Source organism: Erpetoichthys calabaricus, chromosome 1 (assembly GCF_900747795.2).
Source record: "Erpetoichthys calabaricus chromosome 1, fErpCal1.3, whole genome shotgun sequence".
In the NCBI taxonomy this organism is placed as follows: domain Eukaryota; kingdom Metazoa; phylum Chordata; class Cladistia; order Polypteriformes; family Polypteridae; genus Erpetoichthys; species Erpetoichthys calabaricus.
This window is the reverse complement of record NC_041394.2, coordinates 313085511-313106105: the sequence shown is the minus strand read 5'-3', so window position 1 is coordinate 313106105 and position 20595 is coordinate 313085511. Positions and strand designations below refer to the sequence as shown.

Below are 20595 nucleotides of genomic sequence, written 5' to 3'. Positions count from 1 at the left end.
GAGGTCAGTTAAAATGGTGCATGAAAGGACACTGGAGGTTTCAGAAATGAGCATGTTGAGATAGATGTGTAGAGTAACAAAGCTTGATAAGTTCAGGAATGAGAGAACAGAGGAACAGCTAAAGTTGGGGGAAGAAGGTTAAAGTGGTACAGGCATATCATGAGAAGAGAGGCTAAACAATGGATTCATGGATATACAGGTGTCAGGATGATGGAGAAGAGGATGACCAAAGAGAAAGCAGATGGACTGTGTGAACAGGGATCTATGGGAGAATGGGTCCATCAGTCGAGATAGTATACGGCAGATGAGAATGGAGGAGTGTGGTCAAATGTAGCAACCCCATGTGAAAGTGGGAAAAGCTTTAGAAGATGAAATTGGTTAGGGATTTTATTTCAAAACAATTGCTAAGATAATCATCAATTTCTCTTCGTTTTTATTCAGCGAATTCTGCACGGAGATTTAAAGAAAATAAAGAAAAAACCAGGATTGTCCAGTAAAAGAGTTTGATTTTTAAAAATATTTATTAATATTTGCATTGTATTTTTTAAATTGTGTAAAAAAAAAAATTTAAATCACATTTTTTTAAATATACAACATTTAAAAAAAATCTTCAGAGTGGACTTCTCTGGTGAGTGTCTACTACTGATTCTCTTCACAGTTGCTGTTAGGTAGGTGGTGTCTCATCCCCAAGCTTTACAAGCTGCAGTTCCCTTTTGCAGCACATCGTTTTCTGAGGCGTTCTCCATTACTGAGAAAGATCATATGGCCCGCTGCTTACCACTTGGTGTTTGTCCTGAAAATGAAAGGACATTACAGCCCAGTGAGCAAATGTTTCTCAAAAGTTGCGTTTGATATAGTTTTTGCTTAAGATTCTAGAAAGTTGAATATAAACCATAACATTTAAATAAAGAAGGCTGTTTTTCAAATTAACATTTTTACATTGAAAGGAAACCCCACCATGCATAAAGGAAGGAATTGTACAAGCTTAACTGTCTACATCTGGCCCTTATTAACTGGTGTGTTAACGGACTTTGCTGATAAAACAGAAAAAGAATAATGAAAAAAAAACAGAAACTCCTCATCATTGTCATTAGCCTGATGGTTTCAGGCCAGTCGAAAGAAAGAAACCCTACAGGGTGTGTACTCCAAAGTACTCCAGTACTTTTGTGCTCCTCATCTTATTGCAGCCTTATTCTTTCTGTCATTCCCCAGAGCTCATGACAATTAGTGAGACTGACTGGTAAATGCAGACTTAGCAGTATTTCAAAGGCTCTGTCTGATAATTAGCTCCCATTTCACCACCTCGTTCCAGTCCAATGTCTATGAAACACCACCAGTTCCTTGGTCAGTCTCACTCTCACATCAGCCAGGGCAACAGTGTCATCAGAAAACAGCAGAGATGCAATACTTGGGTTCCCAAATTGGTTAATCCCCAAGCCTTGGCTGTGGTTAGATTTTCATGAACATTACAGGAGGTGGGATGTGCCTAACTTCCACTTTGAATGGAACACAACCAGACAGGACTGGCAAACCAACATGGCTCTTCAAATGTCTGTGCAAGAATGGAGATGTGGTATGCGGTTTAGCATCTATATTACTAGCTCTGAAGTTCACCCATCAGACAGAGTGCCATTCCAGTAGATCAGCAGAGGATTTCCTAGGAAGACTGAGCAGGATGATTTCTCAGTATTCACTTCATCCACATTTATGGGATCATAAGGCACTGTTTCTGCTTTCCACACAACACTGAAGAGGCGTGTTAGCCAAAAAATTTCTGTTCTTATGTTATTCACCCATGCAGCTTTTCCAATAGATTTCTTTAATATTCTCAGTGCCTTCCACCATCGAGATAGGCCCAATCCCAACCACTGGAGGGTGTGTCCACTGGGTTTAGGAGTTCTCAGTATGTTCCTATCCAGTTCTTGATGATATCCTTAGTTGAGTTAGCCGTTCCAGCACCTTTATTGAGCACAGCTTGAAGGGTATCTTTGCTATCTCTTGAAATGTCAAATGATTTTCCAGAGGCTTTATTTCTCCATGGTGTCACACAATTCCACCCATAAATGAGCCTTCACTTCAGCCACTATTGCAGCTACTGTCTCTTCCATCTAGTGTTACCTGGAGACTCTGCTGGTAACATTGCAAGTAAAGTCTCTTCCTTCAAATTAACAGGTTCATTTAGCACCGGTGCCCACTTAGTCCTAAGTGGTGTCTTCATGGCAGGCACAGCTGCGCTTCACTACTTAGGTCTTGAACATGGTCCATTCAGACTCCATGTCACCACCTCTCCCAAGATACAGTAGAAACACTTCCCGAGGTGAGAGTTAATCTCATTCTGAAAGGGGGCATTTGGGAGTCATTACAGTACCTTTTTGGTTCCTACATGTCTATCACAATGCTAGAGCTATTCTGATATAAGAGTGCACTTGAGGGCAACCTTGTGTTTGAACATCGTTCCCGTTGTATAAAATCTGTAACTAAGCACAGAAATTCAAGAATAATTCACAGATCAGTTTGAGCTTAGACAGGCCATTCCTCCCAATCGCACACCTCCCAGTATCTCAGACATTGAAGTCGGAACAGATGTTTAGTTAAGTAATAATAATAATAATGCATTTTATTTATAGGGGCACTTTACATTAGCAGTAAATCTCAAAGTGCAACATAAAAAGATTAAACAAAGGCAAGGCAAGATAAAAACAGAGATAAAGCAGCATATAATTATAGCATTCTTGTTAATAAGCTTTCCTAATTAGAAAAGTCTTTAGTTGTTTTTTAAAACAGCCCACAATCTGCTGTGTTCTCAGGCTCTCTGGTAGGGCATTCCAGAGCCATGGAGCAGCGGCTCCAAAGGCTCGGTCACTCATTGTATGAAGTTTGGTCACAGGGGGTGAAGGCGGTAGGTATGTGTAAAATGGAGGTTTCTTGTAGTGGATTGTAGTATAAGGAGTTCTTTAAGATATTGTGGAGCATTTCCATGGATACACTGGTGAGTGAACACACAGAGTTTGTATTCGATACGGAGATGGATAGGGAGCCAATGAAGTGACCGAAGGATTGGTGAGATATGTTCATATTTCCACACCCTCATGAGGATTCTAGGATTCTATTTTGAATTTGTTGTAGCTTTTGAAGGCTCTTGTTGGGTATCCTGATGAGGAGTGCATTACAATAGTCCAGTCTGGATGAGACAAAGGCTTGAACCAGCTTTTCAGCATCACAGAGGGAGAGGTAGGGACGGAGTTTGGCTATGTTTCGGAGATGAAGGAATGCAATTTTACAAAGGTGATGGATATGTGTATCAAATGACAGATGGGAGTCTAACTTGACACCCAGATTTGTAACAGAAAGGTAGAGGGTAATGGTACGGTCAGAAAAGGAAATACAATTTACAGAGGAACGAAGTTGATGGGGGGTGCCAATTAAAAGAGCTTCAGTTTTGGTGCTGTTCAGCTTGAGGATGTTCTTGGACATCCAGGCCTCAATCTCATCCAAGTAAGTGGTGGTCTCACAATCTCACAGCTCCTGATAACCATGCAATAATTGTCTGGTAAATTTACATAAAAGTAAAATTGTTTCTGTCTGCACTTCTAAGTCACACCAGAAAAAAAAAACTCTTCACTGTACAGCACTCAGCTAGATGCTTATGAACATTCCCACGTGCACCCAAAGAGAGACCACGCTTGATTCAGAAGACTTGCTCCAGAGCCAGTGCTGAGGTGAGACTGTTGTACTGTATATCTAATTAACATTTGTCAATCTCCTTCAGGAGGTCCGAGTTCTTCTGTGCCAGGGAGATTATGATCCACAAACAGGGATCAGTTGTTCTTTTCCCTATCACCCAACAGGCATTGCTCCACAGGGTGGTGCCTATCTGAGCTACACAGGTCACCAGGTCAGCAACCACATGCTACCGAACACTTCCAAAAATAGAAAATAATAGGGTAAATATAAATCTGATATGATCTAAAACAAGTTACTTACTGCAAATATATCAATGCCGTTGTCTGCAGGGCTCCCCGCATCATAAATAGGGTTACAGATATTTGGGTTGATGTATTCTATTGGTGCTATGTCATCTCCTTCGTCTGACTGCAGAGACAGGAAATTTTGAGAGAAATTAATATAAACACACAGTCGCCTTCCTGGAGTCAAGCAATCTGATCTCTGCTGTACACCATTTTACGGTAAGCCCAAATGATTCATTACATCAATGTTTCCTTCTTTTTTTTGCCAAAAGCAAATCTGATAAAAGAGACATAATTCTGTGATTAACAATACCATCAAATATAACTCATGCTTTGCCAGTTTAAGTTCTCTGCTACAAAGTGCTCTGCTAAAGTATTCCTATATTTAAATACACTGTAATATAATAACACATCAATGTGATCACTTAGGACTGGAGTTCAGCCATAAACAGGTGGTGAGTAGATGTTGAACATCAAAGGCAGCCTGCTGGGCTCAAAGTAATGAAATGTTAAAGGAAGGCTGGATGGCAAGGTTGATTGGACTTGGTGGGCATTAACGCCCCACAATTCTGCATTAAACTATTGTCTGTCAGTTTTCATTTTACAATGAAATCCGTATATGTGCTTGCTCTATGTTTATAACTCTCTAATTTTCTTTGTGTTTGTCTTACCAGATCTTCCTAAGGAAGTTGCTGCAATGGTCAAACCGCATTATTTGGAATTATTGCAATCTTTAACTCAGCAGTTGGGACATCACCAAGACACTACAGAGTGAGTTTGTATAAGAAAACCTTCTCCACACTTGTAATATTTGTTTTGCTCAACGTGAAGAGCAAGTGTTGCTTCATAAGGCATACCTAGTTTCACAATATATTTTTCATTTTGCATAATGAGGAAATTATTTGTTAATTACCTTTGTTCATTCTTCTTCTGTTCATTGCCTGAACTCTCAGGATTGCTGATAGCTTTAGCCGATCCTAAAAGCAGCAGGTGCAGGGCAGGACTCTGCCCTAGTCAGGACATTTTGATGGCCATGCTTACACTTGTTTGGTCAATTTAGAAACTTCACGCTAAACTACGTGTCTTTCAGAGGAAAACAGGAGTAACCTTGGAAAAGAATCAGGCAGATACTGGGAGAACAAGCAAACTCTGCACATGGCGCTGTGGATTTGTTCTTGCTACTCTGCTTTACTCCTGCATTTTAATGTGCATATAAAAGCGGGTCTCCTGTTCCGTGGCAAACAGAATCTACATTACTAGCTCTGGGGTTCAACCATCAGACAGAATGCCAATTCCAGGTATATAGGCTTTCCTGGGAAGAATGGGGAATATGATTCCTCAGTATTTGGATCACTCCCTTCATCCACATTTATGGGGAACGTTGCCCCATTCTGCCATTCTCGAGGCACTGTTCTGCTTTCCACCCAACACTGAGGAGATGCGTTAGTGAAAGAACTCAAAATATTGAGTGCGTTTAGAATTTCCAGTGCCATTGTATTCACCTATGCACCTTTTCCAATGCAGAATTTAATTATCTCAGCAGTTTCCACCACAGAGACTGACCTCAGAGGAGGATGTGCCCACTGGGTTTAAGAGTTTTGATGATAACCCTAGCTGAGTTCAATATTTCTGCAGCTTTAGTGAGAACAGCAAGGATGGTATGTTAGCTATCCCCTGAATTGTCAAATGGTGTGCCAGAGACTCTTGAAGTTTTGCCATGATGTCACAAAATTCCATCCACGCATGAAACTTCACCTCAGCCCACTACTGTAGCTACTTGTCTCTTCTATCTGGCATTACCTCTCAATTAAATCATGGCGAATGAATAAACTCTGCAGATGGTCCTGTGGATTTTGTCTGACTACTCGGTTTTACTCCCATGTTTCACTGTGCATATTTGTTCGATTGGTGGCTGGAAGTTGGTGCTGTGTTAAGTCAGGTTGAGCACACTGGTGGTCAGGCCTCACAATGGACTCCGATCCTGGGCCGGTTCTTGGGTTGAGTTTGATTCTGTCTGTATCTGCTCTATGCCCTGCAGATCTAAATTGGAATGTGAATTTTATAAAATGAATCAGTGAACATCATTAAATGTCCCACATTAAGTTTGGATCCTCCTTCTAATCCACTTATTTTTCTGTAAATTGTAAGCCTGACAAGAACAAAAAGTCATTAGAGATATTTAGAGAAAGCCAGTAACAGTTTTACTTTTGAAGGGAAGGTTCAGGGAATTAAACTAGTCCCGACTGTAACAACAATTCATCGATTCATCCACCTCTTTAATTACAGCTCACAGGATACTAGAGCCTTTTCTCTTCAGTTTTGGCTGCAAAGAATTACAGAATCGATTACAGGTAACGCTCACCCACAAACTCATACTAGACCAATTTAGAGTCCCCGCTTAACATACTGTCCATGTCACCTAGAGGTGAACGTGCACACAAAATCCACAAAGAGAGCAGCACATCCTGCATTACAGTTTTAAGCACCCTGAGGCTCACAGTGGCACAATTTTAGTAACAGCGACACTGCTGATTACTTGGCTCTGCAGACATGGGAAAGAATTTGGAGTGGTTATTTACTCAAAAGCATTCTGTAATCCCTGTACGTGCTGAAATCTAGAAAGGTCTTAATGTTTTCAGATGTAAATGTTCCTATTAAAGCAGCAGCTGTTGTAAGAGTATTTCAATTTCATTTCAGTGTTGCCTGGTGAACATCTCTACAGCAGAAGCCTTCTAGAAATAGGCAGAATTGTGAAAGGGAGAATACAAAGTTTCAGGAACTGCAGCCGCCAAGACTATAGAAAGTGGAATTAGGGCTGTCGGCCCAACTAACACATTTGGCATACAGAGCAGTAATGTGGCCAACAGACACAATTAACACTTTATTGGACGGAGGCACTTTGACTGTGTTCAGAATGTTAAAAGGGATCTGCTTTGGAAGAAGACTGGACCCCTGATTGTAGTGTTAACTGGGTGCAACATGAGAGTGGATTTAAGATTTGAGTGCAAGTTTCCATAACCTACTTCCATTTTTCAAGTTTAAATTACATACAGTGGTGTGAAAAACTATTTGCCCCCTTCCTGATTTCTTATTCTTTTGCATGTTTGTCACACAAAATGTTTCTGATCATCAAACACATTTAACCATTAGTCAAATATAACACAAGTAAACACAAAATGCAGTTTGTAAATGGTGGTTTTTATTATTTAGGGAGAAAAAAAAATCCAAACCTACATGGCCCTGTGTGAAAAAGTAATTGCCCCCTGAACCTAATAACTGGTTGGGCCACCCTTAGCAGCAATAACTGCAATCAAGCGTTTGCGATAACTTGCAATGAGTCTTTTACAGCGCTCTGGAGGAATTTTGGCCCACTCATCTTTGCAAAATTGTTGTAATTCAGCTTTATTTGAGGGTTTTCTAGCATGAACCGCCTTTTTAAGGTCATGCCATAGCATCTCAATTGGATTCAGGTCAGGACTTTGACTAGGCCACTCCAAAGTCTTCATTTTGTTTTTCTTCAGCCATTCAGAGGTGGATTTGCTGGTGTGTTTTGGGTCATTGTCCTGTTGCAGCACCCAAGATCACTTCAGCTTGAGTTGACGAACAGATGGCCAGACATTCTCCTTCAGGATTTTTTGGTAGACAGTAGAATTCATGGTTCCATCTATCACAGCAAGCCTTCCAGGTCCTGAAGCAGCAAAACAACCCCAGACCATCACACTACCACCACCATATTTTACTGTTGGTATGCTGTTCTTTTTCTGAAATGCTGTGTTCCTTTTACGCCAGATGTAACGGGACATTTGCCTTCCAAAAAGTTCAACTTTTGTCTCATCAGTCCACAAGGTATTTTCCCAAAAGTCTTGGCAATCATTGAGATGTTTCTTAGCAAAATTGAGACGAGCCCTTAATGTTCTTTTTGCTTAACAGTGGTTTGCGTCTTGGAAATCTGCCATGCAGGCCGTTTTTGCCCAGTCTCTTTCTTATGGTGGAGTCGTGAACACTGACTTTAATTGAGGCAAGTGAGGCCTGCAGTTCTTTAGACGTTGTCCTGGGGTCTTTTGTGACCTCTCGGATGAGTCGTCTCTGCACTCTTGGGGTAATTTTGGTCGGCCGGCCACTCCTGGGAAGGTTCACCACTGTTCCATGTTTTTGCCATTTGTGGATAATGGCTCTCACTGTGGTTCGCTGGAGTCCCAAAGCTTTAGAAATGGCTTTATAACCTTTACCAGACTGATAGATCTCAATTACTTCTGTTCTCATTTGTTCCTGAATTTCTTTGGATCTTGGCATGATGTCTAGCTTTTGAGGTGCTTTTGGTCTACTTCTCTGTGTCAGGCAGCTCCTATTTAAGTGATTTCTTGATTGAAACAGGTGTGGCAGTAATCAGGCCTGGGGGTGGCTACGGAAATTGAACTCAGGTGTGATACACCACAGTTAGGTTATTTTTTAACAAGGGGGCAATTACTTTTTCACACAGGGCCATGTAGGTTTGGATTTTTTTTCTCCCTAAATAATAAAAACCATCATTTCAAAACTGCATTTTGTGTTTACTTGTGTTATATTTGACTAATGGTTAAATGTGTTTGATGATCAGAAACATTTTGTGTGACAAACATGCAAAAGAATAAGAAATCAGGAAGTATAAACAGAAACTGTGCTATGAAATTGTGTGTGCTCTCTTTCCAAATTACTTTATTATTGAACATTTTTGAAACTGAATATTATCACATTTTTCAGTTAAAACCTAATAATGGATAAAGGGCACCTACATCATAAAGTAATACTTATTATACTCATCTATCTGTAAATTATCCAACACTAGACGGCACTGTGCAAAAAAGTTATTGCCCCTGTATACTTGATAACGTTTTGGGTCAAGTCAGCAACCACACACTTTTTATACTTCCAGGCCAGTCATTATGTTCCCGCCACCATTCTGATGTGGACTTATATTTGTGTTTTGGATTTTTGTCTTGCTGCATTACCTAGCAGAAATTTCCTGATACAGAACAGTATTCATGATTCTTTTATTTATGGCAAGTAGTCCAGTTCCTGAGGGAGGAAAGCATCCCCACACCATCATACTACCACACCCGTCACATTTAACTGTTGGTATACTGTTCCTACTGTGTTTGGTCTGTTTGGGGCCCACCTTTTCAAAGATGTTCCAGTTTTGTGTCATCTGTCCATGGAATTTTCTCCAAGAAAAGAAGATCATCTTTTCCGTGGCAAGAAAACTCTGCATTTCAATAGTTGTTTTTAGGAGACTCTCCAGATAGTTGAATGCTGTGTCTTTCATGTAATTTTGGATGGCCAGCCACTCCTAGTAAGATTCTCTACTGTGTTTTCGATTTGGAGACTATAGTCCTATTCGGGCAGGATTAGTTTTTACTCTAGGAGATTGGGTAAAGTTAACAGTTAATGAATGACCCGTATAAATTTTAAGATCTATTCAGATGGGATTGATTTGTAGACTAGGAGGTAGGGTAAAGAAATAATGAATGGAGGACCCATTTAATTTTTAAGATCTATTCAGATGGGCTTAGTTTTTACACTGAGAGGAGGTGTAAAGTTAGTGCTTGAAATGGAAAATTGATGCAGTGGTGCTCCATACTGCCATTTCCCCGTAGTTAATCTATGCAATACTATCAGTCTGGACCATATTAGCAAGCCTAATTTACAGTATAAGAACGGCATGTCCGTTCATACCTCCAAGAGGAACAGCCCTGTACCCACATTCATTTCTTATAAATTGTATTTATCTGTGTGCCTTTAGCACCCAAGAGGATATAAAACTCTACCACCTCCTCACCCTGTTATTCAGCGTGTACAGCAAGGAGAACCAGCAGCTCTTTTTTTCTACTTCAGTAAAGAATAAAGTGATTATTACCAGTGGATCTCTGTAATTTTAGTCCCAATCGAACTGTTCAAATGATGGAATTTTACTGACATGTAGTTTAGTCAGTGGTTATTTTTAATAGACTTTTTATAGAAGGTAAAAGTCTCACTATCACTCAGTAGAGGCCTAGAAATGGCTCTATCACTCTTTCCATACTGACAGCAGTCTCTTTCTCTTCAGGAGTTGCCTTTGGTTATGGCATTGTATGCTTGACTCTGATAGTAAAGCTCAAAATAAGTGAGGTTTATACAGCGCGGGGCTGGCCATAATCAAACCTGAATTGAAGCAATGTTTTCCTTAGCATTAACATTTAGTAACCAGGCCATCCAAGAGTCCATAGGCTCCCCTTGATTCTGGAGTAAATGCATCACATCATCCAGTCTTAAAAAAATTTGTTATTAAATCTCTATGAAGCTTCGGAAGGGGCACAATGCAATGGAGTTGTCAGTGGCGTTTGTTTGTTTGTTTACTTCTGCATGGTGCTCATGTTCTTTAGCTTTCTTAACATCAATGGGCTGCCAAAATGCCCCTCACTTTGATTTCAGGATGCATACTGCAGCACACATGTATCACAAAACGAAAACTCAGAAGAACTCATGTAAATAGTCAGACACTCTGATTAACTTGAAATGACAGCTCCGGCTATTGATGAGGGGCAATACTGTAGAAAGTGCAGTCCTCAAATATGATGTACCTTCTATCTGAAACTCATTGCAAGTCGTTTTGAAACGTTAAGTCTTTAAGCAATGACATGATCCCTCCTTGCCCCCAAAGCAAAAGCATACAATAGTGTTCTGACCTTCTACTTATTATAACAAATTGGGAAATGTGATTTAACCAAAAATTGCTTTTTGTGGATGTGATTAAACTTTAAATTTGTAAGCTTCTATTTTAATTCACTTTAAAATTTGCATGTATCCTGTTTTTTGGGGCTGTGTCTTTAGTCTAATTCAATTTAAAATGTGTATGTATTAATTTTTGTTGTTAAATGATGTTCTTCACATTAATAAATACAACTGCTATTACTTAATTACAGTATATTGCAGTAATAAACCTCTAAGAGGGACCCTTCCCCTCAGGCAGCAACCATTGCCACTCAGTAATAACAGCGTTCACCGCTAAGCAGCCCATTAACGGTAAGGCAATTACTTTATTTACATGGTGCCAACTGGTGTTTGAACATTAGACAAATAAATTGCTATAAAGAAATGTGTTTGTTCACTTGGGTATCCTTACTTTAATATTAGATTTTGCTGGAAGCCTTATCAAGATTTGGAATAATAGAGCAATCAGGGAGGGAGTAAATACTTTTTCACACCACTGTTTACTATATATGTATTATATAATACACATGTGCACACAGTAGGTTTAGAAACTATTCACCCCTTCAGACTTTTATCACAATATCATCTTTGACAACTGAAAGTTTCAACATATTTAAAATTTATTTTTTGTGTATGGGTAAAAAAACACATAATTACCATTTTGAAGAGCCATAACTGTAATTACTTTTTTTTTTTTTTTGAATGTAAATCAACTAAAATTGAAAAATCAATTTTGCAGCAGTGCTATAGCGGTTGCAGATGCAGGATTTGTGGAGGGCTAACTGTGTGCTATACATTTACTACTAAGTCAGAACTCTGACTGGGACACCTAATGAGTTTTGCCATTCAAGAGTTGCTTTGGCTTCATGTTTGGGGTGGTTGTCTTGTTGTCTTCCGGCATGCTCTCCCAGTTTCAGGTATTTGGAAGACTGGACAAAATTTTTCTCCAGTACTCTTATTTCCATCTATTGTAAGGTTTCTAAACTATTTTGGGGCTCCTCCCAATGGGACGACACCCCAAAGGGCATCCTGAAGAGTGATCTCTGTGTCTGCGGGGCAACCAGAACTGTAGCAGCTTGCCACAAAACCAAATCCTAAAAGACTGCGCTCGCGCTATGAGCGCCTGCCGTCGATGGGTGATGCAAGGAATATTGTAAATGCAGTGAAAAGTATTACTTGGCCATTAACCTGGTCACGACCTTGCCTGATTGCTGTGTCTGTGTATAGGAGAGTGGAAGACCCCACTGCAATAAATAACTGTGCTGTTCATGTTTCATGCTAAATAAAGCTGGTTTTGCTAACGACTCAGCCTCGTGTTTTGGGGTACAAGACAGGGACTCATACGTCACACTATATTATCATCTAGTTTGATAAATCTACTAATCTTTGTCTTCTTCTTCCTCTTCATCTTTTCCCACTTCTATGTGTTGTCCATGTGCTTGATCATCCTTCTCCATACAGTTCCTGCACCTCCTCCCTAGTCAGACGCTTTTCCTTCAGATCTTATTTTACTTTATATATCCACCTCTACTCTGGCATCGCTCACTTTTTCTTCCCCTGTACTTCCATTCCCATCACTCTTTTGCCCACATAGTCATTGAGTCTCCTCATCACATGTCTATACCATTTCAATCTACTTACCTGTACTTCCTTAGATATCTCTACCACTTTTGTTGAAACTCTGATTGTCTTATTTTTTATTCTGTCCTTTTTTGTAACTTCACACGTCCATCTCAACTTTCTCATCTCTGCCACATCTAACTTCTAAGGTGATCCCTTTACTGCTAATGTCTCTGCTCCAAACATCATTGCTGGTCTTATCAGTGTCTTAAAATCCTTACTATAACCTTCACCTTAATTTTTTGGTCACACAATACTCCTGATACCTTCTTCCAATTGTTCCATCCACACTGCACTCTATGGGTTATCTCTGCATCTAATTTCCCATCTCTGATCCTACATATTCCAATTTATCTACTCTTTTAAATAGCTCTCCTGGCAGTCCAATGTCTAAATCCTGATCATCATTAAACCTCATATATTCTGTCTTTTTCATATCTATCTTCAATGCTCTACCAAAGCTCTTCTCCATTATTCCAATTTCCTCTCCTCTTCCGTTCTTTTTCTGGTGTTACACAACACAATGTCTTCAACAATAAGCATATATCTGAGTCTTTTGTCCCCTGATATCCATAACCATATTAAAAAGGTAAGGATTTAAAGAAGATCCCTGGTGCAGACCTACTGTTGCCCAAACATTACTTTTAACCCTAGTCACACCCTTATACATATCCTGGACAATATTCAAATACTTCTCTGGTACTCCTTTCTCTCTCATGCACCTCCAGATATCTAGACATGGCACTCTATCATATGCTTTCTCCAGATCAATTAACTCTAAATGCAAACCTTTCTGTTTTTCTCAGTGCTTCTCTATGAGCTTTCTCAATTAAAGACTTTATGAGATGTTACTCTCCCTGGCATAAAACCAAACTGCTTCTCTCCTATTGTGGTCTCTTCTCTAAGCCTTCTCTCTATAACATTTCCCTATATTTTCATTGTGTCTGGCATTAGCTTTATCCCTTTATAGTTTCCACAATCCTAAATATCACCCTTCTCCATATAAATGGGTACAATCACACTGTTCCTCCTCTTCTCTGTATTCTCTCCTGTTTATAGATCTTCTGCATTAGATCCCACAACACATCTACTGTTCCTTCTACTAAGCTCTTCCATACTTCTGTTGGTATTTCATCTGGTCCTTTTGCCTTTCCATTTTTCAGATACGTTTACTAGTTTCTGACAATGAAAAGCAACCTCACAAAATGTTGTGTAAAGACAAACTTTATTTCATATCTATCTATTGCACTATTCCTGATAAAGTATTATTATATTATTGCCATATTTTTTTTTTCGTTTGCACACTGGGAGGTGTAGCGACTTCCTGAGGATTCCCCAGTGAGTCAGTGCAGGCGAGTGCTCAACTGTTAACTTTATACTTTACAAGTTAATGCCTTAACCATTAGGCCATACTACCTGCAATGACAGATGAATGAATTGATACATACAGTACCATATATATTTTAGCATACTTCAAAAGTGAACCTGTATCACTGAATAGTGCAGTAATATTACCACCCCACAGCAAATGATGTAGCTTCTAGGAGTACAGCATTTATTTATTTAGCTCAGCTGACATTGCAGTTTACTTTTTTGTCTGTGGGTGCATAATTCTGAGTCAAAGAGGGGACCAAACCACACTAATTATGTTGTGAACCTACTATAGCTAGTCAGCCATTTTCTTAACTGGGTTATTCCAGCATGGTTTTAAAAGAAGTTCGAAACTATCTCAGTTGCAGTTTGTGCATGGTGGGTGCCAGCTCTGGACAGGATATCTGTCTAACATCAGGCACTCTTCTTCACATTTTTATCAATATGAAGTTGCTAAACAGCATGTCATGGGATCTTGGAGGCTACGCCAGAAGAGGTAATTTGATTTTTAATGGGATTTAATAGCTTTTCTTATTTAAACTCACTCTGTAGTATCCTGTTGTTATCTAAGTAGCTGGATTGAAATTATTATTTCAAAATATTAAGTGGATTGGCCATTGAATAGACCTCCTTAGGAAGATCTGTTAAGGCAAACATACTAGTCCTGGAGATGAGAGATGCAAGCCTCTCTTACATGAAGCTGTATTAGGTGGGCAGTCAGTGGGTGGCTAAGGAGTGAGGTCAGTACTATTTAACAATTCCACTGGTGCTTACACTCCTTACACAGTGTATTTGTAAGTCATGGTATAATATCTCCAATGGGTCACCTGGAGGTCTCCATCTTTGGCTTGACCCCAGTTTTGACCCAGGAGTGAGCCCATGACAGGTGGTCAAAAAAGAGAGAGTGATAAGCAGGTGTTTTGATTGCTTTCCTAAGGTTACTCCCTTGAGAATCCACTTTTATTAGGTGTTTATTTAGTCAGTGTTTACCTTTTAAAAGTTTTCTGTTATGGGTGGTTGTTGTGTGAAACAGTGACATTGTGTATACAGGTTAAATTCTGTTAGCACAAAGTGCTCAGGTCCGAGAAAATGATTTGCTGTAAAAGGATTTCATTATAATGGAATTGGAACATAGCATAGCCTTTCAGCACATACACTTGGCAAAGCTGACTGCGGAATGCCAAACTCGATGTCAATGTCTATTTTATTCTTGCTAGCATCAATGGCAGCAAGGGTTCACACGTACTTGAGGGTCGGTGGGTCCTCCTCGCTGTGTGGAGCACCAAAATGGCACCCCTTCCTGTCTATAATGTGGCCTTTTTGCTTGAGTTGCATAAACTACACCCCTCTTTGTCCGGAACGTAGACTCCTTAACTTTCAAAAATGGTACACCTTAGGTGATGTCACCTAATGGATTGGCCAGCCCTCTTTGACTGCCATCTGTTCTTCTGTGAGTCACCCTTTTTATTAACCTGTTAAAGTTTTACATAATAAGATCATGATAAAATGTTTCGGGAAATGAAGGTCGCATTCATAAATAAGAATCATTGGATGCATACATTTGCAAGCACAAAATTTTAAAGTTTATGGTGTGTAGTTGTTCATGGGGTAAAATCTTGGGGAATTTACGAAACCTGTTGAAAACTTCTTGCCTAGCATAACCACATGGGAAGCTCAGTAGTCAACATTTTTGCTGAAGGGTGAGGCAAAAATTAATTCTCAATCTGCTCAATGTGCTCAGCAAAGTTTAACCATAATCTTAAGAAATTTGGAAATGCGTGATAGAGTCTCGCTACTTTGATTGACAGTTATCCCACCCTCTAAATACGCCCACAATGCATCTGGTCTACACTCACTCTTCTCATGTTCCACAGCTGCAAAATATGATAACTATTGAGTAAACCATGTGACATAAACATAATTGACTGTCCCGCAGAGCTCCTGAATTGCGATTTTTTTGGCAAAGTATGGTAGAAATATTTTGCTGCTTTCTTTTATGAAAAATGACTTTGTTGTAGTGAATTTTGTAGATTAAATGAACTTCACCATAATGATTTGTTTTATCATTATTTCTATAAAAAACTGTCCAGGACCAAAAATAAAATTTGTTAAAACAGAGTTCATCCTTATGGAATTTTACCTATATTCTGTTTTACGGATAAAAAGCTTTGGAATGGTTGTCCAGAATGGTTATATCCACCATAATACTTTGTAAATGTCATCTGTCAGTCGATTTTCTGAATTTGCTTTGCATATTACAACATTTCTGGGATAAGAGTATATCTCAAAAGTACTGGGGGTACAAAAGAGGCCAGTCCTACAGGAAGAATTCATTATATGCACACACCACCATTTCAGAGTCATCACCTCACTTAACTTGATTGTCTATGAGAAACAAAAGGCATCTGAAATGTCTAAAGCAAACCCACACAGACGACACAAAGTTGCTACACTGAGGCAGCAGACCAGTAACCACTGCACCACCACTAGCTATTACAGTAAAATCCTAAAATGTATTTTTGTATATACTGAGACTCGTCTGACAGATTAATTTGCATAATTTATATAAAGACCTTCCAGGAGTTGAGAGAGGAACCATCATAGCGTGAACCCTGAGTTTTATCTGCTCTCCTGATTCATGTCACCAGTTTGTTTGACGAAATGCCAACCAGACAGGACCTGGGTGTCTCTGGACATCTGCTTTACATAAACACCCTCAGTTGTGACCTGTGTCTCTCAATGAATCCACAGAAAATGGCAGAGTAGTGGTGCCACTCATTTGGAAAGTACGTAAAGTGACACACCTCAATCCTTCTGGAAACCCTACTTAACTAATCCTGAGAAGGGTCATGGTGAAGCTGGTGCCTGTCCCAGCAAGCATGGGGCGCAAAGTAGGAACAATCCCTGGACAGGGTGCCAGTTCATGCAGGGAGATCACATTCACACTTTTTTCTGTCCAAATGTCACTAAAACTGGATTCATCTTTTTCTGTTGAAATTTGCTAAATTAATCAACAGATTCCATCAGCACGTGTGACTGACAAAGGATGACAAAAGAAGGTAAAGGATGAGCTCACCTTAAAGTAATGAAACTGGAAGGGCTTGGTTCTTCGTGAGTAATAATAATAACTTATGAATGCCACCAGACTGATCAGTACCACAAGGAGTAAAACACCCACGCCCATACCAGCTTTGTGGCCTGTGTGAAACTGAAAGAGAAAGAAAATTCAATTAATAGGAACAAATTCTCAGGCTATTCACCCTTTAGAAGAGGCCTCCTTTCTGCTTTTTCTGTGATTGAATATTTGTGGTGGAAAGGCAGCTGAGGATAAGAACATAAACTGGTAAACTGAAGATTTTTGATTAAATCTTGGCTGAGGCTACACAACTGTGTTCTGAGTCAATGTCTGCAGTGCTGCATCTCCTTCTTAAGCCTGATGATCAATCACATAACCCTCTCTTGCCATCAATCACAAATAAAACATACTGTAACGTTCTGAAACTTGGAGATGGCAGCCTACTCATTTCCAAGGAAAAACTTTGAAGGCACCGACTGTTTCCTTGATATTATTACACTTGGCAATACATCACTCAAGGATTATCTCATGGGGCTTGATAAGCTTGGAAAGGAATTTTTTTTGCTTTTACACTCTTAAGAGTTGTGATGTCTGGCTACCATGTTTGATACAGCAGGACTGAAAACCTCCTTGAATTCTGACAATGGCACCTGTATGAATTTTGCTCACTTGTCACTTATTTTGCAGTGATTTCATTTTCTTTTCATACTGCTTAGCACAAAGGGCACCATGGTGTTATTTTCTTCCACTCCCACCTCTGCAAGTCCTTCGCCTGTGCATAAAAGTACTGAAACAAAGTAATTTTAGAAAACTATCTAGCCAGCCATTTTTAAAACCTGCTTACCTAGGGCAGGATTGAGGGGAAAATGGAGCCTATCCCAGCAAGCATCAGGTGCAAGGAAGAAACAATTCCTGAACAGGGTGCCAGTCCATTACCAGATGAACACACACACATCACTTTAACATCACCAAACGACCTAACCTAACCACATGGACACGGGGAAAACAATACATGGAGCATCTGTGACTTGAAACTCGGTCTCCTTGTAGCAAAACAAGAGTGCTACCCCCATGCCACACTTTTATAAAACTAAGTGCATTAATATTTCACTAACATTTAATCAGGCCTAATGCCCAGCAAGTGGCTGGCAGTGTGTAGAAGCATTTTCTCCTATTGCAGAATACTGGTTGCCACATTATTGCTGAATGTTATAGTCAACATGATGTCTGATAAAAGGCAACTGATGACCATGTAAATGGAAAAATACAGAAGAAGCTATGACAAGCTAAAGTTGATATAAGGAATGAGCAAAAGAAGGGTAAATTAAATTGTTGCCAGAAAAAAGACATGGGAGGTTTGTGAACATGAAACCTACAAAGGGGTAAGGCTATAGTGTACATTGACGGAGAATCATCTCTGTTTGAATGTTTATTCATGAAAACAGATACAGTGATAAATAATAAACTAGAGATGTGGAGTTGAGTGGTACATTCAAGGAAAACAAAATCTGCTTACAAATAATAAGTGAAGGTAGACAACCTTGGATATTATTCAAAGTGACAAATTAAGTGAATCGTATGCTGTTTAAGAGAAGAAAATTTCATGAGAGAAGTATCAGAAAGTGAGCTAAAAGGCAAGACACCAAGAAGTCAAATTAACAGCAGTGGGAGTCAAGAACAATTGGAAAAAGTGAATTCCCGGAGCGGGCGGCACGGTGGCGCAGTGGGTAGCTCTGCTGCCTCACAGTTGGGAGACCTGGGGACCCGGGTTCGCTTCCCGGGTCCTCCCTGCGTGGAGTTTGCATGTTCTCCCCGTGTCTGCGTGGGTTTCCTCCGGGCACTCCGGTTTCCTCCCACAGTCCAAAGACATGCAGGTTAGGTGGATTGGCGATTCTAAATTGGCCCTAGTGTGTGCTTGGTGTGTGGGTGTGTTTGTGTGTGTCCTGCGGTGGGTTGGCACCCTGCCCGGGATTGGTTCCTGCCTTGTGCCCTGTGTTGGCTGGGATTAGCTCCAGCAGACCCCCGTGACCCTGTGTTCGGATTCAGCGGGTTGGACAATGGATGGATGGATGAATTCCCGGAGCACTGCTGAATGAAAGGCTGCATTCCATTTACCACAGTAGTCGGAGCTGGAAATGACGTCACAGCAGAACTGACTGCGTTTCAGTAAAACAATTGGAAAACCAAAATGGATGGATCCAGGAAAACCTCTGTTGTGCTTGCTCCATCAGAATAAATGGCGGTTGATAACAGTTAGGTCCATAAATATTTGGACAGAGACAACTTTTTTCTAATTTTGGTTCTGTACATTACCACAATGAATTTTAAATGAAACAACTCAGATGCAGTTGAAGTGCAGACATTCAGCTTTAATTCAGTGGGGTGAACAAAACAATTGCATAAAAATGTGAGGCAACTAAAGCATTTTTTTAACACAATCCCTTCATTTCAGGGGCTCAAAAGTAATTGGACAAATTAAATAACTGGAAATAAAATGTTCATTTCTAATACTTGGTTGAAAACCCTTTGCTGGCAATGACAGCCTGAAGTCTTGAACTCATGGACACCACCAGATGCTGGTTTCCTCCTTTTTAATGCTCTGCCAGGCCTTTACTGCAGCGACTTACAGTTGCTGTTTGTTTGTGGGGCTTTCTGTCTGAAGTTTAGTCTTCAACAAGTGAAATGCATGCTCAATTGGGTTAAGATCAGGTGACTGACTTGGCCATTCAAGAATTTTCCACTTCTTTGCTTTAATAAACTCCTGGGTTGCTTTGGCTGTATGTTTTGGGTCATTGTCCATCTGTATCATGAAACGCTGCCCAATCAATTTGACTGCATTTAGCTGGATTTGAGCAGACAGTATGTCTCTGAACACCTCAGAATTCATTCGGCTGCTTCTGTCCTATGTCACATCATCAATAAACACTAGTGTCCCAGTGACACAGGCAGCCATGCACGCCCAAGCCATCACACTGCCTCCACCGTGTTTTACAGATGATGTGGTATGCTTTGGATAATGAGCTGTTCCACACCTTCTCCATACTTTTTTCTTGCCATCATTCTGGTAGAGGTTGATCTTGGTTTCATCTGTCCAAGGAATGTTTTTCTAGAACTGTGCTGGCTTTTTTAGATGTTCTTTAGCAAAGTCCAATCTAGCCTTTCTATTCTTGGGGTTTATGAGTGGCTTGCACCTTGCAGTGCACCCTCTGTATTTACTTTAATGCAGTCTTCTCTTTATGGTAGACTTGGATATCGATACGCCTACCCCCTGAAAAGTGTTGTTCACTTGGTTGGCTGTTGTGAAGGGGTTTCTCTTCACCATGGAAATGATTCTGCAATCATCCACCACTGTTGTCTTCCGTGGACGTCCAGGTCTTTTTGCGTTGCTGAGTTCACCAGCGCTTGCTTTCTTTCTCAGGATGTACCAAACTGTAGATTTTGCTACTCGTAATATTGTAGCAATTTCTCGGATGGGTTTCTTCTGTTTTCGCAGCTTAATGATGGCTTCTTTCACCTGCATGGAGAGCTCCTTTGACTGCATGTTGTCTGTTCACAGCAAAATCTTCCACATGCAAGCACCACACCTCAAATCAACTCCAGGCCTTTTATCTGCTTAATTGATAATGACATAACGACAGACTTGCCCACACCAGCCCATGAAATAGCCTTTGAGTCAATTGTCCAATTACTTTTGAGCCCCTGAAATGAAGTGATTGTGTTCAAAAAATGCTTTAGTTGCCTCACATTTTTATGCAATCGTTTTATTCATCCCACTAAATTAAAGCTGAAAGTCTGCACTTCAACTGCATCTGAGTTGTTTCATTTAAAATTCAT

At 40.0% G+C, this 20595-nt stretch overlaps 1 protein-coding gene across 1 annotated transcript in view; it reads right to left on the bottom strand.

Moving 5' to 3' along the window:
* Window positions 1-502: 502 nt before the first annotated feature.
* stab2 (stabilin 2) overlaps window positions 503-20595 on the bottom strand; it is a 253190-nt gene continuing 233097 nt past the window's right edge. Inside the window, exons 67-69 of the mRNA XM_028817445.2 lie at window positions 16762-16893; window positions 3985-4092; window positions 503-793 (exon numbers count right to left, since the gene is read on the bottom strand). Coding sequence (XP_028673278.2) covers window positions 746-793; window positions 3985-4092; window positions 16762-16893 — 288 coding nt within the window. The 3' untranslated portion in view covers window positions 503-745. The remainder of the gene's footprint in view (window positions 794-3984; window positions 4093-16761; window positions 16894-20595) is intronic.